Source organism: Parasteatoda tepidariorum, chromosome 8 (genome assembly GCF_982258835.1).
Source record: "Parasteatoda tepidariorum strain Cologne lab strain chromosome 8, Ptep-v5.0, whole genome shotgun sequence".
NCBI classification, from domain to species: domain Eukaryota; kingdom Metazoa; phylum Arthropoda; class Arachnida; order Araneae; family Theridiidae; genus Parasteatoda; species Parasteatoda tepidariorum.
This window is the reverse complement of record NC_141762.1, coordinates 52,532,978-52,559,047: the sequence shown is the minus strand read 5'-3', so window position 1 is coordinate 52,559,047 and position 26,070 is coordinate 52,532,978. Positions and strand designations below refer to the sequence as shown.

General features: G+C 30.4%; 1 protein-coding gene across 7 annotated transcripts in view; it reads right to left on the bottom strand.

The window, feature by feature from the left end:
- LOC107438869 (NAD(+) hydrolase sarm1) overlaps window positions 1-26,070 on the bottom strand; it is a 120,568-nt gene that overhangs the window by 9,740 nt on the left and 84,758 nt on the right. For 6 of the 7 annotated variants that reach the window (XM_087150316.1, XM_087150318.1, XM_087150313.1 and 3 more), the window contains 7 exons: window positions 15,807-16,103; window positions 13,490-13,870; window positions 11,273-11,501; window positions 6,180-7,279; window positions 5,921-6,097; window positions 3,694-3,818; window positions 1,048-1,283 (listed from right to left, as the gene is read on the bottom strand). In XM_087150316.1, the coding sequence (XP_087006442.1) occupies window positions 1,048-1,283; window positions 3,694-3,818; window positions 5,921-6,097; window positions 6,180-7,279; window positions 11,273-11,501; window positions 13,490-13,870; window positions 15,807-16,061 (2,503 nt within the window). In that variant the 5' untranslated portion in view covers window positions 16,062-16,103. Of the gene's footprint in view, window positions 1-1,047; window positions 1,284-3,693; window positions 3,819-5,920; window positions 6,098-6,179; window positions 7,280-11,272; window positions 11,502-13,489; window positions 13,871-15,806; window positions 16,104-19,044; window positions 19,558-26,070 lie in introns of those variants that run through there. The other variant, XM_087150317.1, reaches the window with a different exon arrangement.

Genomic DNA, 26,070 nt, shown 5'->3' with positions numbered 1-26,070 from the left:
TGATTTGTAAGATATTCCAGAAGAAGCATCCAGACAACTAGAGATAGACAGCTTGAAGTGCAGCAAACAATAAAATTGCTCTTAAATGTGGAAAAGCTGCTGACAGTGATAACCTACCTGGTGAATTTTTCAATGAAAGTTCAAAAACTGCAATTAAAGCTTTAACTGTTCTATTTAATAAAATCACGAAGAGTAGTAGCCTAATGACTAAGGTGAAGGCCTGCTGATAAAACTACCAAAAAAAGGTGATCTGACGATATGTCACAACTGGAGAGGAATCACTTTATTAAATGTCTGTAACAAAACTTGTGCTGGAGAGAATGAAAAATGCAATTGACAAAAAAGTGATCAGGGCAAGCAGGTTTCAGAGCGAATGGCTCATGTGTCGACCACATTGCGACATTAAGGATTACAGTCGAACAATCTATTGAATTGCAATCAACAATATATTTAAATTTCATCGATTTTTAAAAGGCTTTCGGCAGCTTACACAGAGAAGCACTCTGTGGAAACTGTTGAAGTACTATGGAATTCTCGAATGTTTTGTAAAAATTATCAGAAATATATATAAAAATTACAATATACGTGTTATCAATGCCGGGCAACAATCAGAATCTTTCAAGGTTGATTCCGGTGTTAGACAGGGTTGTATTACTTTCTCCAACAATCTTTTTAATTGCTATTGACTGGATTATGAAGAGAGCATCAGAGAATAGAAAGGGTATTAGATGAAACCTTGCTGAATATCTTTCTGGTCTTTTACAGATGAATTGTGTTAACTGATCAACACCCTTCAATACATGCGAACAAGCACAAATATTTTAAACGTCGAGTCAAAGAACATGGGGCTTATTATTTTGGCTTAATATAGCTTATAACATTAATAGAGCTCAGTTATCAGGTCTATCTTACAATACAAACATGCAAAACCAGTTGTAGAGTTTCGGAGTGAGATTTTTTTTAAAGATTATTTAAACAGGGTTTAAAACAATTAAAAAATAAACTGAAAATTTAATGCAAAATGGAATAAATATTGAAATAGCTTGCCTTTGATGGCGTGTGCAATTCTTAACCTATGTATACTGTTGTCAATATTGCAATCCCTTAACAAATGTTCGTCACTTATGTATTTCAGAGTATCTTTTTGTACACCACATCGAAGCATTTGGTAAGTATACTGCGAAAATTCCAATCCCAAATTTTGAAGAACATGATTTAGATACGTTGAATCACAAGAAGTGTAATCAGCCATTCGTTTCAACTGTCCCAACTCTCGGAGAAACCTGCAAGAGATATTTATTATTCAACATTTACTATAAACTATAATTAATTCAATTACCATATATTTTAGTAATAGGAATAGAATTTTAGTAATTTTCGATTACCTCCTTCCTCTAACAACTTTCATCATTCCCAAAGCCCTCTAAATGATATTTTAATTTTATTTTATAATCGTCGTTGAACAGCCGACGCAATTTTGGGCTTACGACAACCAATTTTCAATTCCGTAGCCTTTAATTTTAAGCCCAATCCAGAAGACAAGAGAACTCCTGGATCAAGTATTGGAAGAAATTTGCCTTCATGCAGGATTTTTTTTGATGGAACTAACCTGCATTTGCGTTACACGGAGAGGAAAACCTCCCACGGTTAACCTGGCAGCAAGGGGACTCTAACCCATGATTCGTCTACCATTGAGGATATTTCATGTTAACACTGTGGTCAGTGCATACCGAGTGTGAAATTCGTATCGTCTAGCCATCACCGGGATTCGAACGCGATTCACCTCATTTGGAGGCGAACGCTCTATTCCCTGAGCCATCGCGACTTTCTAAATGATATTATCAATGGTCAATTAATGTATAATTTTTGTTCTTTTTTTTCTCATCTAACTGTTTTTTATTTTATTTTATAACTGGCGTTGAACAGCCGACACAGTTTGCGACTGTCAATGTTGTGACTGTCTAGTTTGCGAATGTTTAACTCCGTAGTCTTGTAACTTTGACCCCAACCCTCCTTAATAATTCAAACAGCAATGTTTTTAGATACTTTTTTATAGAACGCGTATTTCAGGAAAGGCAAATCGGTATCCAAATTACAACTTCTCAATCTCTATTGACATATTGTCGAATTGATTTTGACTTCCACCTTTGATGTGAATGAAAGATGTATAGTAGTTTTAAAAACGATTTTTTTTTCTCTTCTAATTATTAATTTGCAACTATTTTAAAGGTTCAAATAGCGTAATTTTTGTCAATTTTTCCAGACTTACACGGAAATTTCTATAATCACATTTTTTAATATGTATATTTATACTATTTTTCAATGGACGTTAAGGACTTGAATTAATTTTTAAGAGAGAAAATGGATTTTAAAAATTATAAGGAATTATTATCGAGGTCACTCACTGGAATGATGAGAATAAACATATTAAATCAGTCAGAGTTTTATGAAATGAAGAGGTAATTATTATAATCGCTTTTCAGTTTTTCCCGATTTTGACAATTTTAATATCCTTTTTATATTGATTGACCTAGATAAAAAGTCCTTGGATTTCACTAGCATTTCTTCCTGAGAAATATGAATTTGCCACAACTAATAAGTGTAATTTTTGCTTCATTATTCCTCTAAGAATTTAAAGCTATATATTAATTATGGGAAATAAGAAACACTCTGTATATTATATGAAAAAGACAACCAAAATATTAGGCAGATGAAAAAGCTCTATGGATAACTTTCAAATGTTATGGTTGCTTGTATGATATATTATTGGTGATTCAACTTATATTCTTAGGACATTTGTAAAATTATAATTTTAAGTACATTCACGAAGCCATAGTAATTTCCAGTCCCTTTCATTTTCTGATGATCTGAATATATAGAGAATATATTCCTTTATAATTAATATAAAACAAAGACATTTTTAAATTTATTTTTCATTAAAACCTATATTATTTACCCAATCGGCATTCTTCTCAAAGCCATAGTTTTCAGTCCTCCCTCTGTAATCTTACCCCTTTGAAGCAAGCATAGAAATTTTATAAAATGTGGAATCATTTTCATTGAATTATGCTTAAACTATATTCATTAAGGCACAAAAATTGTTCATGAAAAATCATAATTTTTTTAAGAAATAAAATGGTGCGTATATGCACCATTGGCCAAATTCGTGGTCAAATCATTTCGTTGAACACTACTTATTTTTATGACATTTTGTTTTTATTTTATCTACAGAACTTGCAACTTTATTCCATCATAAAAACATACTATTAATTTCAAATGGAATACATTTTCAAAATTAAAAAAGAAAGAAGAAAAAAAAAACTAGCGTTATTTGAAAATTGCTCAATAAAAAGTGTTTACTGCAATTTAATTACTAATATTCTTCGGAGCTCTTTAAAATAGCAGAAAAATGAAATTTATGAAAAATATAAGTCACAGTGTTAATAAAAAAGCATTTATAGAAATGGTGCGTTTATGCATCTTTGGCCCAAAAACGGTTAACTCCCTTATTTGCTTCATTTTCTCTATGAACATTTTATTACATTCAAGGTTTTTACCCAATAAGTCTAAATTAAGATGTTATTTTAATCGACTCAAATAAAAAAATTAACTAAACAAAATGTTGTGTTTGTAACAAATTGAAAATATTTTCAATACAAACACGAATTACGAAATGAGAATAAATTCCGTTACCTTTTTCGTAAAATGCCATTCTGAATACCTATGTCTTCTTTTAACATATCTTCCGTTACTTGTAAAAGTAGATCTCCGTCCACTCTACTGTTCTTGAAAGCGGTGGTATAATCAACAAAACCTATCTGTAAACAGAATGATTTATGAAATACACTGTAAAAAATTCGGGATCAAATTACGGTAAAAACATGTTATGGAACAAATAATCTGATATGCCGTTATTTTTACACTAATAATTACCATAAAATTACTGAATCACTCTACTTAAATCATTATTGCTGTAAATATTACGGTCTAATATTTTACAGTTAGAATGGAGTTTGCGAATAATGCACCTAAAGTGCCTGTCTTTTATACCGTAATTCGAATCCGGAATTTTTCACAGAGTACGTTATTCATCTGGTAATTCACATGCATTTGTATTATAGTTTTGCACATTAGTTTTATTAACAAAATGTGCCGTATGAGAGTCGATAATTGCGTTTAGCTATTTGATGATGTATCGTAAGAGGTATGTCTTTGGACATAAATGTGAGTTGTACTTAATTATGAAAATATAGAAAATGTTAAACTGCACTTCTGCATTATCTCTGTTCTGTAAATAAAATGTAAATTAATCGGATCTATTGATGTATCTTCGGACACAATTATAAATTGTACTTAATTATAAAAATAATGGAAATGTTGAACTACAAAGCAGTATGTCTGTTCGGTGAATTAAATGTAAATTTACCGGATCTATTAACATGAATTCGGACATAAATATGATTTGTACTTGATTATAGAGACAGAGGAAATGTTAAACTACAAAGCAGTTTATGTCTGTTCTGTGAATTAAATGTAAATTAACAGGATCTATTACATAAAGGAAGCTTTTATGGGTTTTTAAAAGAAAAATTAGGTGCTAATTTTTCGCATCTGGGTGACGAAAAAGAGAGCTGATGGGCCATTCATCTGCTGAAATGAAATCATTCAAAAACTCTAGTTTGGTTGATCATAAATCTTGCTTAAATAAAGCCTCAACAACAAAGGGTACTTAAAGAACCCATAACGCACGCCTCTGAACTTCTTTTAAATGCCGCTCAAGGTTGTTGTTGCTAGTTTTCTTCCACACGTCAAAAAAAGGTCTGATGTTTTTAAAAATGATGTTCTCTTCTAAAGGCCAATAAACGGTTAATTAAACCCCTTTTTTTTCGACTGCCCGATTAGAAAAGACAATTCTGTATTGCGCTCAAAGACAACTAAGTTTCTAGACACAACTTAAGGAGAATTTTCTTTTTTAGTATTATTATTCTTTCAAGTGGAAAAAATTTACCATTCTTCTTTCAACATTCATTCATTTCAACATTTACGAATACATTTATGTATATTAAGACTGGTTTACGAAATTAAATGTTGCTATTGTCTTTCTGGGAAGAATATATAGTTTTACCATAGGTTTCTGTTAAAAGTTTCTATATAAGTTGAGTATATAAGTTTGCAATAAGTTTCTTTGTTTCATACCATCAGAAAACAAATATTATTTTCTAATTTGCATTTTATTTAATAAAAGGATTTATGTATTCGAGAATCCTCGGATTTGGATTAAAATTTTCAAAAAAGTACAGTGATATCTGTTAAAGATAATCACTTGTGGTGCAACAATTTATTAGCAAACTTAGAGGATTCACTTACAAAAGTGATCACTTTTACATGCCTTTATGTATTTTTTTAAAGAAAAAATAGCGAAATATCGGAAAGCATTTGGTTAAAATGACATTTTTTTTCAATTTGTAACAACAATTATATGTTAAAATAGTTTTCTACTGGAATTTTTTAAAATTGCAAAACACGCATTTTCTTATTTAATTAAGTTAAGAAGGAATTAGTGGTAAGAATCATTTAACAACATAGATAAATAATAATGATAGTTTCAAGATAACACTTTTACCTTGAACTACCTTGGTTTTAAGTACAACGAGGATTTAAAATAGTAGAAATGATTTTAAGATTTACCAATTTTATCAAAAGCACCCCTAAAAAAAAGGAATGTATCAAGTTAACATTTAAAGTAGTAGTTAAATAATTTCTAAAGCTTTACATTTGAAAGTCCGTATCAGATGAAATTTCAAATTTTTAGTATAAGAGTTGCCTGTGAGAAAAAAACTGCATAGCATTTATAATATTGTAAGGTAAAAATAAAAAACATATTATTTGTCTTATTCTAACAAAACGTGATTAAGCTTACTTGTTTAACCCATTCTTCTACATCTTCTTCGGTCCATAAAGGAACTTGCTGAGAGAGTTTGTGAGGTACAACTTCACCAATAATTTGCAATGCTTGTGCAGCAAATTTGGATGCTATAGCATTCGGCGAGCTCGCTACTTTCTTTAAAGCTTCAACTGCTCCTATATCTTTAAATACCTAAATTATTCAGAACAATAACATATAACGCTGGTTTAGGAATCAAGCATAAAATACATTTTTAATATCGAACCATAGTTACCTTAGTATTATTTTGCCTTTTTTTAATCCCAGCTTCCATTGCAAAATGGAATGCTGCCAGACTCCTTGCCTCTTCCCGTTTGCTGTCCAAAACATTTACTAGTCTCGTTAACCAATTGTTAGACTGTCCATTGATATGGGCTTCATGACCTTTGGCGAATTCATCAGGACTATGACTTGTTATGAAGGGTTCGACAAGACCTAAAGTTCCAGATTTCAGAACAGCAGCTTCGATTTCTTTGTTGGCAACTAGAGATGATATTGCCAGGCAAGCATAGTATTTTATATTATCGTCATTATTAAAAGCAAGAGTAAATAACCACTCGGGGACTTTGTGTCTTATCATTGCCTCCTGGTTTTCTGGCCCTCCGTAAAGGGACAAGTTTGCAAGAGCGGTGGCACAGTGTCGTAGCGTTGTAATGTCACATGTCCTGCATTTTTGTACGATAGATTTTAAGCCCCCGATTCGAATCACTTCGCTACAAGTAGCTTCAGAGTGTTTAAAAAGATGTTCTAATAAACCTGTGCCAACTCGAAAGCGACTTAGTGAGCTGTCGTCACTGCAAGAACATGCAACTTTAACAACCTTTTCTAAGCCGTTCTCCACTACGTAAGTTCTGTTTTCGGTAGACATGCACTGCTCTAAAAGTTCCGCACTGCGGAACCGTAACTCAATGCTTTCAGAGCTACAGTTGTCTACAAGTATTTTTAAGCAACCATTTTCACGCAGAATATTGCACAGCGCTATTCCGAGATCGTGTCCATAGTTTGGAATGGCCCATGCTTTTCTGACTATATCACTCATGGCGGATAAAATATTTATAGATTCTTCAGTAGTGGCGGTTTTCAGTTTTTCTACATATGCAGTTATTCTGCTTCCGAATCGATGCATGGCATTTTGAACTTCAGAAGGATCAGAATCTCCACTCAAGATTCTTATATCTTCGTCTAAACCTTGCATTATCGAAAGAGTTTGGCTACCATTTTGACTAAAAGGGAATGACTCAATTCCATTACAACTGAATGACATTCCCAATGACGAGACGTTGCCGAAATCAACTTGATGAATATTTTGACTGGATATAGAAGACTTGTTCACTCCTAGAGATGTAATAAAGAAGGCTTATTACTCTATTGAAATTATGCAGACATTAATAATGGATTAAAAACAATTCCAAAGAGGATCGAAATCCTTCCAAGTTAGTTTAGCAATTAACAGGCAGGTAAAAATAAATAATATTGCTTTGGGAGATATAATGGATCAGAGTGGTATATCTGTAAGTCAAGCACAAACGGGCCATTTGAAGAACTTAGCAAATTCCTGGGGGATGCTCAACTTTCGTCCGATTTCGAAGAGAAAAAAAAAGACGCTCATAATAACGGTAACTATACAAAAATATTAACTTTTTAAAATAACTATACAAAAATATTAACTTTTTAAAATAACATAAATTTATGAAAAACTATCTTTTTTACCTTATTTCTTAATAATTTAAATATTGATACGAATTTCCCAACTTGAAGTAAATTTATCATAGATGATCTGAAGTCATTACAAGTTTTTCAAAAATTAAATGAATAAATAAAAGTTCATAAAGTTTACCAAACAACGAGACGTCAACAGCTGGCTCTGACGTCATGAGTCACATGCGTTTGTATCCGTGATCTTCTTCTTGAAATGCAAGTACCCAATTGGGTTATTGCAATTCAAGAAGAAGTGAAGTGATTATACCTAATCATGGAAATTAAATCAGATTTAATTGGATACCTCTAAAAGATGTCACGCGTGTGTGTCAAACCTGATTGGTTTCTATTTCGGCTATTGGTACAATTTACCTACGATGACGTCACTTCCATTTATCCAATTAAACATTTGGTAACTAAAGGTATCAACAGGCCTGGAAGTAAGACGGAAAGATAATAAACTGCTAATCATCCCATTTCTTTTTAACTTATTTTAGGAAGGAGTAATTCTATTCCTAATTATAGACAGTTAATTACTGTTTCTTGCGTAAGAAGCAGTGCAGTCTTATAAATATTTTATAACTGTAGATAATTACGGTATTTTTCCTGAAAGAGAGCTAATATGAAATGTTCATCGAAATAAGTTATTTCTCTTTTCCGTCCTATATATATATATATATATATATATATATATATATATATATATATATATATATATATATATATATGTATAAAGACACGAAGAAAACTAATTAAGAAAATTGAAATTTTGTTTGTTGTAATTTTTTTGTAAAATTTTTTGAGTGCTCCTCACCCTATTGTATTGATATATTTTGCTTTGGCTACACTGATACAATATTAGAAAGCACTCTTTTTTGTGGATATAATCGTGTGAGCTGATAAAAAGATTATATCTTTTATTTTCCAGATTTTTTTAAAATTTTCGTCCTTTTTTTTCGTTTTTTTTTTCCTTCTTTTTTTTCTAGTTTCTTGTTATTTTTACTTTTATTATTATTTTTCTTTTTTTCCCCTTCTTTCATTGCTCTGTAATTTCTCCCTTGTTTTCTACATTTGAACTATTTATATATATATATACGATATATATACGATATATATATATATATATATATATATATATATATATATATATATATATATATATATATATATATATATATATATATATATATATATATATATATATATATATCTATATATATATATATATATATATATATCTATATATATAAAAATCTCTTGTCACAGTTTTAGTGGTTAAACTCCTCCTAAACGGCTCGACCGATTTTGGCGAAATTTTATACGTATATTCAGTCGGTCTGAGAATAGGTTTATAACTAATTTTTTTTTCATTTTTTGGACAAATTTAACGTATATTTTAAATATATCTTTATTTAATCGTATTCGGATCCAAAAGAGACATAGAGACATGATAAATCAAAAGTAATATTCACGCACGTTGCAGCAAGTCATATTAAACTTTAATACTTATGCTCACCCTTAAAAGAAGAGCATCAAACATATTTGCAAGTATGTGAATGAAGGCAGTGATATGGCAGTATTTCGAGTCGAAAATACTGCTCTTCCAGTGAATAACAACGACGAAATAACGCTGTACCAAATTGGCCGGTACATCAGCTCCAATAAAGCTGTTTGGCGTAACTTTGGATACCCAATTCATGATCCAACCGTTAGTCATTTAGCCGTCCATCTTGAAAACGGTCAGAGAGTATATTTCACGAACGAGACTGCGATTGACCGAGCTATAAATCCACCAAAAACCACACTAACAGAATTTTTTTGAATTGTGTAATCGTGCGGATGCTTTTGGTGCCCTTGCACGGACATTACTCTACTCAGAAATACCACACTATTTCACATGGGCTCAAACAAAAAAAATGGACACCCTGCAAGCAAGGCACACCGATTGATGCATGTCCCGGTTTATTCAAATCAAACTCCGTAGGGGAGAGTATTTACAGTCAATCCAAGGCAGACTGAGTGCTTTTATTTTCGACTGTTGTTGGCTAATGTCACCGGCTCATTGTCATTTCAAGATATACGTAAAGTCGATGGACATCAGCATCCAAAGTATAAAGATGCATGCCTTGCACTCGGCTTGATGGAAGACGACAACCCGTGGAAATGTATGTTTGCTAAAGCAGCACTGAACTGTACTGCAAAGCAAATTCGTCTACTATTTGCTATAGTATTAACTACATGTATCCCGGCACGTATAGGAACGTTATGGGATAATCACAAAGATTCGATGACTGATGACATACGGTATCAACATCGCACACGTTGCAACGATCTAACGATAGCATTCAGCGATGCTATGTGCAATGAAGCACTGATTGCTATTGAGGATCTTTGCATTATTATTGCGAACTTGCAACTCAGTCATTTCGGTATGCCTTCGCCAAATCAAAGTGCATCTGATTTATTAACCACTGACATGAATCGTGAACTTCAATACAATACGATAGAAATGGCAGCGATTGTTACTCGCAATGCTCCACTAATGAATGAGGAACAAAGGAACATTTATGACCGCATTATGCTCGCAGTTTTGGCTGAACAAGGTGGATTTTTTTTGGATGCATTAGGTGGAACTGGCAAAACATTTATTATTTTGTTAATTCTCACTGAAATGCGATCAAATAATGGCCTCACGTTGGCCGTCGCATGACCTGGCATTGCGGCAACTTTATTGGATGGAGTCAGAACAGCTCATTCAGTATTTAAGCTGCCACTAAATATTCAAAACAATCCAGATGCAGTGTGCAACATAAAAAAGGGCAATCGTCTATGGCCACAGTGTTGAAACACTGTAAAATTATCACCTGGGATGAATGTACTATGGCACACAAACATTCGCTTTAAGCATTGAACAGAACATTGAAAGACATAAAAAACAATAACAAATTATTTGGCGGCACTCTGTTACTCCTTTCAGGTGATTTCAGACAAACACTTCCATTAGATTGGCATTTGCAATGACAAGGCCTTAGATATGAGTCTGTCTTAGATTTGAGCACACCATGTTTTTCACACGGTGTTCCCAAATCTAAGCATTCATACGTGGCATGCTGTCGAGTGGGCAAACCATCCAATTTATTTGTGTTAGCTTAAGAAGGAAAGACAAAAAATATTGTACACTCCATTGCACTAAGAGATTAATATTGTTGACTAATACTTTCAGAATTCGTTGTATATATAATTTATAAATAAAAGTTACAATAAATTAAAAAAAACTATTATTTGGTGTGCTGTTATTTTCACATTTTGACACCGTTCACAGCGCTCCATGCCTCTTCCACTCATATACCACATACGCACACATTTACTATAAATAAGATGTATATTCATACTCTAGAAATAATTCATGTGGCAAAACAACGTTTGCCGGGTCAGCTAGTATATATATATATATATATATATATATATATATATATATATATATATATCAAGCCTTTTCAAATTGATTTTATTTTCTTTTGCAAATAAGGTTTAAGAGTTTTATTAGTTTTTAACTCAAAAATAATTCTTCAGTTTGTTCATGTTTTTATAGTCTAAACTTGGAAGAGCTATTAAAAATGTGGCAAATACCTTTCGCAGTAAAAGTCATTTTGGCAGATGAGGAAGAGGAGACATTTTTTTCTGCTTGTATCATGCCTTGAGAAAACATATGCCTCTCTTCTTGTTTGGACATGGCGATTTTTTCGGCGGTAAATTCATCGGTGGATAGCTTCATAGAAGCAGCCATTGCAGTCCTCTGTTGCTGCTGTACAGAGTCAGCTGTTTTTAACTGAACTTGATCTTGCCTTACAGCTGCAACCTGTATTTAAATACGTAAACAATATCAGGGCTTCATTCGCCAGTATATGATATTTTTTTTAAGAAAACATTATTTAAAACATAATTATTTTAAAGATGAATGTCTTAAAGAAAAATAATATAATAAATTATATCTCATAATTATTTTCATTAAATATATACTGGATAAACAAAAAGCGAAAAAAGTTAATAAGTGTATAACTAAACGATGTCAGGTCTATAATAATCAACTAAAAGACAATTTCAGAGAAAAGCTTTGTCTTTCTTTTTTTGTTCGAACTAAATGCATAAATTTAAATGTGTATTTTTTTCTTTTGATAAAAAACTAAGAGAAACGTTCTTCATCAAGAAGATGATATAAATTACTCAAAAAAGTGCAGCATTTAAATTCTATTTGTTCCCTAAAGTACAGTGTGCAAAAAAAAGAAAAAAACAGAAAAGAAAATGGACCACCTTGAATAATTCCGCTCTATTGATTAGATCTTCACGTTCTAGGACTCAATCTTAAAGGTTAAAAGGAGTGACCCCAAATATGCTAATTAATTAGTGCAGATATATTTTGAGTTAAGAAAATCAGAAACAAAAGCGTTTTTTCTGTGAATAAGCACATCTTTTTGTTTGACGAATTCGGATTTCTAATCTCCAAATTATGATTCCAATAGTTTAGTCACGAGAACGATCCAAAGTTTGGACCCCTTAATGTTAATTTTACTTTTTGCATATTTCGCCATATCTCGAGAACTTTTTAAGAGAAATGAAAAATTTTTGCCCACAATCATTAAATTTATTTATCCAAAGAGAATTCCATGCAAAAAATAGTTTTTAGAAATATCTTTTTTTTTTTTATTTAATAATAGTCGAAAAAATATTTTGAACCGTAAGGTATGCAATTTTATACATCATTTTAAAGAAAGTAATTTTGCATGGAAAAATACAAAGTTTCAGAGAAAAATCTGTCGAACAGTTCCTGAGAAATCGAACTTAAAAATCGTATATTTGAAATTTGATTTCTCAATAAATATTCGCCCATTTTCACCCAAATTTTGTATGTTGTCTTGCAAAACTGCATTCTTTAAAATGCTGTGAAATATTGTATACCTTACAATTCAAAAAGTGTTCGACTATTATTAAATAAATTTTTGTGTCTGATTTCGTAACTTAAAACATCGTCTGCAATACGTAATTAGCTTAATGGTTTAAAGGGCAACTCCACCCTTAAACCATGACCATTAAGATTGAATCCTAGAACGTGAAGATCCGATCATTAGATCAAAAGTTATTCAAAGGGGTCCGTTTATTTTTTTTTCTTGCTCACTGTTCATATTGATCCACAGTTTTAATTTAAAAATTACAATCGTTGTTATTTGAATTCTAATTTTCTTTATATGCTTTACGTGATACTTGGTATGTCGCTGTATGCCAATCTGATTGACTTTTTGAAAGACATTTGGTTTTTCATAAAAATATTAAATTAAAAAAATTCCTTTAATATCAATGTAGAATTAGGCAAGTATAACTTTTTTGACTCTTGCGCCAAAAACTTTCAACTGACTAAACTGTACTTTTATCACTAAACTGCAATAACTTCTTAGATGGTTCTCAATTAACAAGGCTATTGTGTACGTGTAGTACGTAAAAGTATGTGAAAATTCTACCTTTTTCAAATAAGTAAATTTCTACAAAGGTATGCCCCCTATCTGTTACGGTTCAAAAATCATCAGCTCGAAGATTCGCCAATGTGACATGATTATTTACCATATCCAAGATTTTATCAAAATTGAAAAAGAGTGAAAGAATGATACGGCAGATAAATATGTCCATTCGAAAGAATATTAGATCTTAAATTTTGATTTACCTCAAAATTTCTGATTTTTATCATTTATCCAAATTAAAACATCTTCGATACTCATGTTTTATGCATGCACATTCCACGAGGATGAACTGCAAAGATAATGAATGTATCACCTAGGCAATCAAGTTTCTAAATACCTTTTCAGCAGAAAATCCATCGGTTTCAATCTTCTGCTTCATTGCACTGGATGCAGACTTTTCCTCATAACTGACACTCCCAGATTGCAACCTCTTCCTTTCTTGGTTAGTTGCGGCCATTTTCTCGGCCGTGTAGCCATCCGAGGTGCTCACTTTCATCTTGGATGAAGAACTCATCCTCTTTTGTTCGAATTTCATCTCCTGCGGGGAAGATTCTCTTAGGACCAACTCTTCTTCCGAGATGGGATCATCCGCAGAAAGCTTCCTCTGTCCTAAACCTCCAGATAGGCTAGAAGAATTGGTCACCATTTTTAAGCGGGAGTCAGAACTAGCGCTGGAATTGCTGGTGACACTCACACTGCGACAGAAGTTTCGGTTTTCCTGCATAAAATTATAGAAAGAAACAGTTGCTTCATTTGTTTCGGTTTTCCTACATAAAATTATATAAAGAAAAATTTGCTTCATTTGTTTCGGTTTTCCTACATAAAATTATATTTAAAAAAAACAGCTGCTTTATTTGTTTCGGTTTTCCTACATAAAATTATATAAAGAAACATTTGCTTCATTTGCTTCTGTTTTCCTACATAAAATTATATAAAGAAACAGTTGCTTTATTTGTTTCGGTTTTCCTACATAAAATTATATAAAGAAACTTTTGCTTCATTTGTTTCGGTTTTCCTACATAAAATTATATAAAGAAACAGTTGCTTTATTTGTTTCGGTGTTCCTACATAAAATTTTATAAAGAAACAGTTGCTTTATTTGTTTCGGTTTTCCTACATAAAATTATATAAAGAAACAGTTGCTTCATTTGTTTCGGTTTTCCTACATAAAATTTTATAAAGAAACAGTTGCTTTATTTGTTTCGATTTTCCTACGTAAAATTATATAAAGAAACTTTTGCTTCATTTGTTTCGGTTTTCCTACATAAAATTATATAAAGAAACAGTTGCTTTATTTGTTTCGGTTTTCCTACATAAAATTATATAAAGAAACAGTTGCTTTATTTGTTTCGGTTTTCCTACATAAAATTATATAAAGAAACATTTGCTTCATTTGTTTCGGTTTTCCTACATAAAATTATATAAAGAAACAGTTGCTTTATTTGTTTCGGTTTTCCTACATAAAATTATATAAAGAAATAATTGCTTTATTTGTTTCGGTTTTCCTGCATAAAATTATATAAAGAAACATTTGCTTCATTGCATAGTAGAATAAAAAGAAAATTAAAAAAAAAAAACAATATAATAATTTAACACAATTCCTTGCATATATATCACAATTTAGAGCATATTTTATTTAAACAATCACATATTGAATTTGAACAAATATGCCATGCATTGCGTTTGAACATATATTTTAATTAGAATATTATGGAGCGGTTCTTTATCTTCATTGCTAAAACCCAAAATTGCCATCCAGATCAGTTTAAGATCAGGATTAAAATTGCATAGGAACCCATGATCAGAAGTGCCGTCTTTTGCGGTGAGGGACGTTCCCTATTATGACCTGCTCAAAAGCACATAAAAAGACAGTTCATAATAAGGAGTGCTCTTAGCAGCGTATAACGACGTTTCCGTGCGTGGATTCCTATGCAATTTTAATCCTGTTTTAACAGAATGATATGCCTTAAAAGGACGCCATATCACGGCAGAAACTTTTCGTCGCAAAATCTCTTTTATCTCTACTACTGAACTAAAATTTAAGAGAAAGAAAAAAATGAATTCAGGCAAACCTAGAGTAAGCCATGAAATTTCAATTGGTCAAAACTTTTTTCAAAATATAAAAATGCAAGCAAATTATTGTAAGATAACTTCTCCATTGCGTCATACTATTCTCATAATTTATCTTCATTTTGATAATTTCAGTATTTGAAACTTCACGGCTTACACTAGGTTTGTCTGAACTCACTTTTTCTATACTTTGAAGTTTAAATTAGTTATGGAGGTGAAGGAGAATTTACGAAGAAAAGTTTCTCCCTTGGTAATGGTATCCTTTTAACTCTCTTAGAAGTTTATCGCGAGATATACGCCACCTCCTGTTACACATAGCGTCTTTAAACTCGTACATTTCGGCCAAAAATGGACTAAACGCGATATTTAAAAAAACTGTAGCTTGAAGAGAGAAACGTAGCTGAAACCTAGTGCAGATTTGAAAATATCCTAGATCGTTAAAGAATCCAATGCAACAGGGAAAAAAAGTTCCCAGTAATATTAGTAATTTTTTCTATACTTTAAATTTTAAATTACTGAAGTAGTTGAAAAAGAATATACCATGAAGGGTAATACTACCCTTAATGATAATAAATAACTCTCACTTGAAACAATTCGTTCTGCTGTTGGGCTTGCTGCTGCTGTTTCAACTCTTGGGTGGACATTGCATGATGGAGTATTTGAGCTTTCTTACTCAGGACGGAACTGCTGCTAGTGGATGAAGAGCTGCTCTTAAGCATCTTTTCAGATGAAGATGAGGATGCGTATGTGGAGTTATTGATCTTGTTGATAATGGTGGCCGCAGATGCCTTTTTGTTGAAGTCCACAAGGGATCCCAGCTCGCCATTTGTGGACATCATCTTGGTCGAGTCACCTGCTTCGGCTGAAGCCGTCTCACAACCCTATAAGTGAAAAAAAATATTTTCAGTATTATATTTGAATTTTTTTTACGACTAAAAATATATAATATTAAAATCAGAGACACTGCGACTCATATCAGAAAGCGTCAGCTGCCCAATGAAATCACGCAGGTTCGAATCTCAGAGGTGGTTGGTTAATACGAATTCTGGTCCCAGGTCACACCGATCACAGTGCGTAAGATGTCCTGAGGTGTAGACGGATCATGGGTTGGAAAACCTATGCCGTCGGACTAACCTTGGGAGGTTTTCGCGGTTTTCCTCTCCATGTAACATAAATTTGGGTTAGTTCTATTAAAAATTCTTTTTCGAAAGCAAGTTTGTCCCAATACTGGAGTTCCTTTGTCTTCTGGGTTGGGTTCAGAATTAAACGGCTACTGACAGAACATGGATAGTTGTAAATTCAGAATTGGGTCAGTAATAAATTGGGTGCAGTAGTAAAATAAAATAGTAAAATCACTACTTAAAAAATATTAAAAACTTATTGACGCAATTTGGGGTTTTCTACATTTGGCCCACATATGCACACGAAAATTATTTTAAAAAATAAATTAATGAACTTCCAATATTTTACTTATGTAGATTGAATTCCATATTCTTGGGAGCGCTAAATCATATTTTATAAAAGCAGCTCATATTTTGACTTAAAACATGTGAAATATTCTAAAAACAATTTACAAGTACAAAATTTGAAAGTTTTATCACCAAAGTTTGGTTGCTTTTTAAGTTCAGAGTATATAAATTAATTTTTGTTATTTTACAGTAACACGGCATCAGTAAGGTATTTTTATAGCCCTCTAAATTTATATTATCTTATAATTCAGTAATATGCACGCAGTTACATTTTTTTTCAAACAAAACGATCACCTCTAAAATATATTTAGGCAGTACAAATACTTATTAGACATAAGCGATCATTTTTACTAGTATATTATTATTTATTTTTGTGCGAAAAAAAGAAGAAGAAAAAATTTAAATACTGTAAAACCTGTTAAGTTGACCACCTTTGTAAGTTGATCATCTAAATTGTAGTAACGGAATAATACCGAACAGGTAAAACAAATAATTTCACCCATTATAAATTGACTACTTGTCCAAATAAACCATCGATCCCATTATCGATCAAAATATATAGTTTTTATTGTATTTATAAAAGTATAAACAACTTGCAAATTAAAAAGAATTAAATTCAATAGATGTTAAACATTTTGCACCTGAATTATTTTTTTACCACTTTCATCATCGATCCCATTATCGATCAAAATGCACAGTTTTCATTGTATTTAAAAAAATATATATATATAAACAGCTTGCAAATTAAAAAGAATCATATTTGAAGGATGTTTAGCATTTTGCACCTGAACTATTTTTCATTAACATTTATTCACCGGTAGTTCAAAACGTAACATTTGATCAAATATGTAAAATCTGATCATTAATTTATACTTTTATACGAAATATAACGCAACTGTTATTTCTCAGTTTTGCTTGTACCTATAAATACAGTATTTGATGAATAAACTAAAACCAATTAAAATATTTAAAAAAATTTTTTTTCGTTTTACTGAAAGCATTTAACAGCTTATACCCCTACATAATCTAGAATTTCTTCTCTGCTTCGGACTCATTTATTATAAATTATTTTAAACAGGTCTGTTTAAAGATGTTTTACTCTGATACAGGTAAAAATATTTAACAGTGCTTTATTTTCTTTTTCAACTGTAAGACAAATGAATGACAGCAAACTTGAATTTAATATTAATTTTATTATCGTATGATTTTATTATAATTTTATTATTTGAGTTAATAATAATTGAAGCTGTCACTGTTAAAAGGGGGTATGTTACAAATCTGTATTTTCGGAAAAAACCAAAAATACTGTGTCAATTGTGGAAAAATTGTTTTAATTGCTTCCAAATTGATGGATTATCTTCTTTAGGCAGTCAATTGTTTTAAAAAGGTATATTTACCAGAATAATTCATCCCACTTAGAAATATTTCATAACCTCGAATATTTTACGAATTTATTTATAGGACATTATCTCTATAATAATTAATTAAATCAAGTAAATGAAAAAATAGGATGAATTAAGCACATCTATTTACAAATAGTGACAATTGTTGAAGAAAATTGTGGCTTGATCTAATATTTTTAAGAATACATGAGTCATTAATATTTTTATCTTGTGATAATCGGTATTCTAAATATCAAAAGAAGCATTAAAATATCGGTAAATGAATTTACTTACCCATTTTACCAATTATAGTAGAAAATTAAGATTTTCTAATATATTTAGGAAGACATGTAACATTAAGCTTTTATCTTAAGTAATCTAGGACAGCCTAAAAAAAGCACTAAAATATAGCGAGGGGATCTACCTATACATTTAACCAAATATGGAAGAAAATTAAGATCTGATATGTTCTAATATTTTTAGAAATACGTGTGCTATAATACCTTATATAGTAAAAATCAATAATCTTTAGCCCCTAAAAGCACTAATATATAGTAAAAACTTTTATTTATACAATTTTTATAAAAAACAACAGATAATTAAGATATTAAACTGTTATCCTAAGTAATTTTAAGTTTCAAAAAGAAGTGCCAAAATATAATAAATTTAAATAATTGAAGAAACTGAGATCTGTTAACTGTCAACCAACAATATAGGAGACAATTAAGATCTGATATTTTAATATTTCTAAGAATATATAGGCCATTAAACTTTTATCCTGAGTAATCTTAAGTTTAAAAAAGAAGTGCTAAAATATAGTAAATGCGTTTACTTTTAGATTAAAATATAGGAGACAATTAGGATCTTATAATTTAGTATTTATTAGAATATATGGGCCATTAAACTTTTAGCATGAGTAATCTTAGGTTTCAAAAAAGGAGCACTAAAATATAATAAATGGGTCTACTTACAAATTTTAACAATAACAGAAGAAACTGAGATCTGATTGCTAACTGTAAAGCAACTCTCCAGAATTATAAATCATTTTAGTGCTACACGCAATTAATAGCGAAGATGAGAAGGAGGGGAAAAAAAGATTGTTTGAATTTATCACGGCACCTGTTGCTCCCGAATATGACAGAAAAGTGATGACTTCACAGACTACACTCATCAACAATCGTGATTCTATAGAGTAAAAACGGATTCGAAACCTCATCCACGATGTAAAAGTGACTACAATATGACTCAACACTTGAACGTGATTATCTATTTATACGAACGCTAAACACGTCACTTCCGTCTGTTGAACTCATTCATGGTGAGGATCGGGGGTTACGAGAAAGAAAAAAAGAAAGAAAACGAGATAACTGACAGCTGTCCGGATAAAAAGGTACATCCTAGTTTATATTTATGAAAAAGAAAGCCAGAATTGTTCAATTTAGTGTTTAATTTTGAATAAAAAAATTTCATAAAAAAATCATAAATAAATAATAAATTCCTGACATGTAAAACAATACTTTTAAACACAAACGAAATAGTTTAATGATCAGTAACTGAGCCAAACCCATAAGGGGCCCACCTTCAACATTAAAATTGTATAATAAAGCTATAGGTGAAATAAATATAGGCATAGTAATAATGATACCTATATGAGCCGTGGGCCCTCAGGGAATAGAGCACTCGCCTCCTAACGAGTTGATCCGGGCTCGAATTCCAGCCTTGGCTGGTCGATACGAATTCCGCACCCGGTCTGCACCGACCACAGTGCTGACGTAAAATATCCTCAGTGGTAAATGAATCATAGATTAGAATCTTCCTTGCGTCGGGCTAACTGTGGGAGGTTTTCGTATTTTCCCTCTCCGTGTAACGCAAATGTGGCGTAGTTCCATCAAAAAGCTCTTCTCAAAGGCTAGTTTTTCCCAATATTTGATCCAGGGGCTCTCTTGTCTTCTGGGTTGGGTTCAAAACATACAAACTACGGAGATGAACGCAGGTAGCTGTAGACTCAGAATCGGATCGACTGTTCAACGCCGGTAATAAAATTAAATAAAATGATACCTACGTATATGCATTTTAAAGGTAAGAGAGTGTACTCATGAAATATGGGCATAATTATTGTTACGCTCAAAGATTTTCTCAAATTTTTAAAACTTTAGAATGTCTATATGTATGATCAATCCTTCTCTGCTGTACCGTGATAATACAAGTTCATTAAAAATTATATTTATAAATTTAAAAAATGATGTAATAGGTTTTAAAAAGAATCTGAGTACATTATATGTTAAGTGCTTGTTTTTAAAACTGTTTCACCAACAGTTTTTTTTCTTTTTAAGTTTTTTTTATTATGGTAATTCGGTTTCAAATGAACATAAATAAAAAGAATACTAATAATTTACTTTTATTTCTATCGAATATTACTTTATGTTAAACAGAAAAGACATAGACTTTAATAGAAGGCTAATTTTAGTTGCAAATGCAAATATATCAAATAAAACTGATGCGATTTTTACAAGTTGGTGATAAAAGTGTTCGCCTTAGTAAATGAATTCAATCGAACATAAAGTAAATGGCACAAGGGTTAAAAGCTGTTATATTCAAACCACATTAAGTATTCGCTCTAAAAATAAAATGGAGCTATAAAGTTAATAACAGGAAGAAAGAAAAATATGCAAAAATAGAATTAAAAAAATTAGAGGTAACGGAGATCAAAAAAAATTTCAGGGGAGCAGGGAGACTTATATTTTTTCAAAAAACAGTAAATATCATGAAAAGGCATAGGCGGATAGTACTGTAGAATATACACTGTAAAATTTTTTAGTGTATAGTTGCCACCATTTTTGATGTTTGAAGTAAGCTAAATTTTTTTTACAGTGCATGTAGCTACATTATTATATAATTTTTACTGTTATTGTTTTGTTTATTTATTTATTCATTTTTGCTTCTTTTTTTTACTGACAGCATATACTTTCATGCTCATTCGAAACAATTTAATAGCGATAGAAAAATCGTTTCGCTTAAAAAAAGAACATTTTTAGTAATATATTCATGCTAATTCTTTCAAACAATTATTATTTTATCAATTATAAATAATTTTTTTGAACGATAACTACAGTTCGGTATTTAAAAATGAATTTAGCTTCCCACAACAACAAAAACGGTGGTAACTATATGCCAACATTTATTACAGTCCAATAAAGCAAAATTTCAGGAAAATAATTCAAGCGGTGGAAAAAGATATTGATACCTATTGCATCATAATATCGTGCAAATTTGAAGCACATTTTTAAAATGTTAAATTGAAAAATTTTTCGGACCTACTTGAGCTATAGTACTAATTAATAAGCTTTTAGAATGCTTAATTTTCTCGATACTATAGTTGTTCGATTTTACACGCGAGGCAGCAAGTTTAAACCGATATTTTAGTTCAACAAGCATCAAAAAATGGTAACAGCATTTTAATAATCACAAAATGTAGAATCATTTCAAGTTTTTGTCCAAGAAAAAAATAACAGAATCATTGTAGGGAAAATAACAGGGGGTGGCATAACTTGCTGTTGAAGCAGCACTTTAGGACACAGAATAGGATTTCGAGCGAAGAACAAAGTCTTCAAGCTGAGAATGTAATTAAAGTTGAATTGGTTAACTTCTTTCACCAGAAAGAACTGTATTCAAATGAGGAAATAGAATTAAATTCAAGTGAAGGCCACGACAGGGTTAGGCTGAAAAATATTCTTGGTGAATCGTTTGAAAAAACCCGGGAGTAGTAGTGACGATTTTGCAACTTTTCAACAAAAGAAAAAATGCTATTACGGTTTTGACGTTGGTAATAACTCGTATTACCTTGTGATCATTTTATTTCACTTTCATCAATTTCCAGCTCTACAAATTGAATAAAAATTTAATATCCTAAAAGGATATCTTTCATAAAGGAACAGGAACACGATTGTTATTTTGGGGAAAAAACAGGATTTAAAATGCCACACCAGTGGTCACATTTTGATTAATGTGGGATAGTTATTTTTACACTTATAGTAACAGTACATAAAATATATAAATCACTCACAGGCGTAATTGTTTTTATAGATTAGAAGTGATATTAAGGAAAACGGGTTCAATTTTGATTAACTAAATTTGTATTTAAAAAATATCTGAAGCAATTATTAAGTTCCATGCATAACTCACTTAAAGAGTCATTGTGAAAATTAAGAAAGTTTTTTATTAATATATCGTTTTCTATGTTGCTTAATTGAAGAAGAAAAAAAGGAAGAAATATGAAATTAAAGATTAAAATATTACAATATTTTATTACACTAATTCCGTCGAACCTGTTTTTTCCTCTCCATTTGTTCAATTTTAAAAACTGCATTTTAAAACAATTATAGCCTTATAAATGGTTTTTAATAGTCTAACCTAGAACGAATAATTGATTATATTAATATTGGAACTTTTTATTATTGCAGTGTTACCTGTTTGAAAAATTTGTAGCGATTCAAAATTTATATTGTTCAAATTTAATGCAACCTAAAACCTTTGACTCAGTATTTCTATTAAACATATTATTCATCATTTTTTTCATTATTTTGTATTAATTTAGGTAAAAAAATCCTAATGTTCATCATTTCAATAATTTATTGTTTTTAAAAAATAGCATAAAACATCGGTGCTTTTTTCTGCTTTAAAAGATCTTCCAAACAAATAATATTTCAAATTTGCACTGATTTGCTGTTATTTAAATGTAAGAGAAACATATTCATAATTGAAATTTCTTAATTTTACAACATGAATTATTGATACATTTTTGAATACGAATGAAAAAACTTTTTTCAAACTATTTTAGGATTTTATATTTTAAAACAAATATAATTCCGATAATCTAGCAGTTTTTTAGTAACTATTATACTGTGTTTTATAATTAAAAAAATTTCCAAAACGCATTTTTGCTTGTCATTAGAGCGCCAGAAAAAAAAGGTATAAAAGGGACACCAGTGTTCCACCTGCGTCAAAAGGTTAATTTGGAGAGGTTCATTCTTAGGTTCATTCTTAGAATAAAAAACATCATAGATAAATCATTACTCATAATCGTTTGCGGTGACAAGCAGTGCAAGGTAGCAAACGGTATGTGGATGACGTACTTGAATGGAATGCAACATTCACGATTCTTTTAAGTCGCGTTTTAATGAAAATACTAAGAGGGAAAAAATGTCCTACATCATGGGCGGAAAAATTTGCCGAATCCCATTAAAAGGCCTCTCTCAATCATCATTTAAAATCGGTAAAGTGCCAAAAGTTTTGGAATTTTTGTATTGTTTATAGATTGAGCAACTTAGTGAAAGAAACGTTCTAAGTGACACTGTAAGCAGCAAGGAATTTAAAAATATCAGTTTTGGAAAAGATAGCAACAGGCTGACAGCTGTTTACGAAACGCATTTGCCCATTAAAAACTGTATTATTCAATGAGAAGAATGAAAATAAAAATGAAACTCTATACATACTATAATAATGGTACTTTTTTATTCTAAAATTCAGTTGTGTTACTCGAAATCTTCTGCATCTAAGCTCTTCTATTGCTCTCACTCTTTAAATAGATTGGAAAAATAGAAATCGCGATTTTGTCTCAGTTGATGTAATATAGAGAAATAGTTAATTAATGACGAAAATGAAGAAATGATAATTGTGTTTCATATCTATATATGGAAAGTTTTGCATTAAATAATCTTTATTTTCCACTGTGTTTTCAAATGCACTGAATTTTGTAGAAATACTTCAATACAGTTCTTTTTTAAAAGTTGAGAGCTTTTTTTTAAACACCGAAACGAAATTTGCGTTCCAAATTTAGATAGTTTAACTAGAAATAAATTAATGGAAAAAAGTGCTAAAAATAGCTTTTTAGTGGAAATAGAAAGAAATGTATAAATTCCACTTAAAAACAACATGCTATAGTCTTAAAACTTTTACACAGATAAAATATATAAGTTTACAAGTTTATATCATAGAACTAATTCCACTTAAATATAATGTAAACTATATTTCTAAATCGTATAGCATCAGGAACTCGGTCTTATTTTTTATAATGGAACATGATATATCATTAAATATTAAAATTAGTGATATAAAAATAACTCGTTCACACAAAAGTTATATATATGTACTTTAAGTACAATATAAATGGTGCACACTCTTAGAAATTATAAATTAAATAAAACCCATAATTCCATAATTTATCATCTTAAATATTATATTAAACATAAATGTTAAAAAAAATTATTACGATGATTAACAAGTTTTTTTTAACTAATTAATTTGAAGTTAATTAATAAGCTAGTTAAAAATTAAAGTAGCGCAATTAAGCAACACAATTTTCCAAAAAGAAATACGTAACTACTTTTTTTTTTAAGGAGAACCAATTACTATTATAAAAATGCTTCGGTTATTCGATTTTAATACTATTTTACAGATGTTATGCCATAATGGAAAATTGTTAGGAATGCTGCATCAGATTTTCGATATGAGTCATGTTAAGAATAACTTTCATATTTAAAGAAATTAATTTTTACAACATTTCTTTTTAATCATTTTTTAGAGAAGAATACTAACTGTTGTAAAGTAATTTGACCCCAGACTACGTGTCGATATGCTTCATTTCCTCAAAAATTAATATTTTAAAATGAAAATATCGCCGACGATTCACCTTTACAAAAGGAAAAAAAGTCCCAATTAACGATTCTGTATTCCTAAATTAGAGAAGAAAAAGAACACCAATTTACAAGTTTGTATTACTAAAAGGGAAAAAAAGCAATAATTTACTATTCTGTATTTCTATTTCAGAAAAAAAAGAGCACCAATTTAAGTTTGCACATTTCGAAAGAAGGAAAAAGCGCAGATATATGATTCTGCATTTCAAATTGAAAAAAAAAGCACTAGTTTTACAATTCAGCTACAATTTACAATTCAGCGACAAAAGGAACACAAATTAACAATTCTGCATTTTGAAAGAAGAAAAAGAGCACCATTTTACGATTCTGAAAGAGAAAAAGAGCACCAATTTGCGATTCTGTGTTCCGGATAATTTCGCAATATATTTCGAAATTTCCAAATAATTTGTAAATTGTAATTTTTATTTTTATTTTGAATGAAATTATACTAATAAAAAGAATTTTTAAAGCATTAAATAATTATTGCCGTGTAAGACATAAAATTTAAAAGAAAAAAAGACTGAAGGAAAATAATATACAGTTTCCTGTTCTTAAAATATTAAAAGACAACAGCATTAATATATTCATATCTGCTACTTCTGTTTATAGCTATTTGTCACACATTGAAATGAATATGTTAATTTTGACCATGAATGATAAATTAATTAAGAATTCTTCGCCAATCATTATGAATACATATTTTTTAACTATACATTACTGCGATTCAAATATCTATTCACTTAAGCCTTTCTCTATTTGCACGGAGAAAAAAAAATTCTAGTAAAATTACCGTACTATATGGTAAAATATATAGTTGTGGTAATGAAACTAAAATATACGGCATTTAAACCATTCATTTGGTAATGTTTTTGTTGGTATGACAAAGATTTACCGGAAATCCTTTTTTTCAAAATTATAGCTCTTATTACCACACATTTAGTAAAAAATATAAAACTGAAAAGGAAATTTAACCGAATAAATGGCTTTTATGCCATGCTCTAAGATTGCCATTTTACTAAATTTACCAAATTTTAACACATAAAGTGATATTTTATTGTTATGCTAAAGCACTTGGTAAAATTACTTTGCTTTTTTGATGTTCCCATAAGGCCAGAAACACAGTACCATATTCTGGTAGTTTTGACCATACTCTTATTTTTCTCTCAGTGTGATATGTGATCTTTGACGCTGTCTTCAATTTGTATAAAACCAATTAACTAATGTTATTTTGATATTAGAAAATGACAGTTACAAAACAAAAAATGTTAGTTGGAAAAAATAAAAGATAAAGGTTGTCTAATCCGT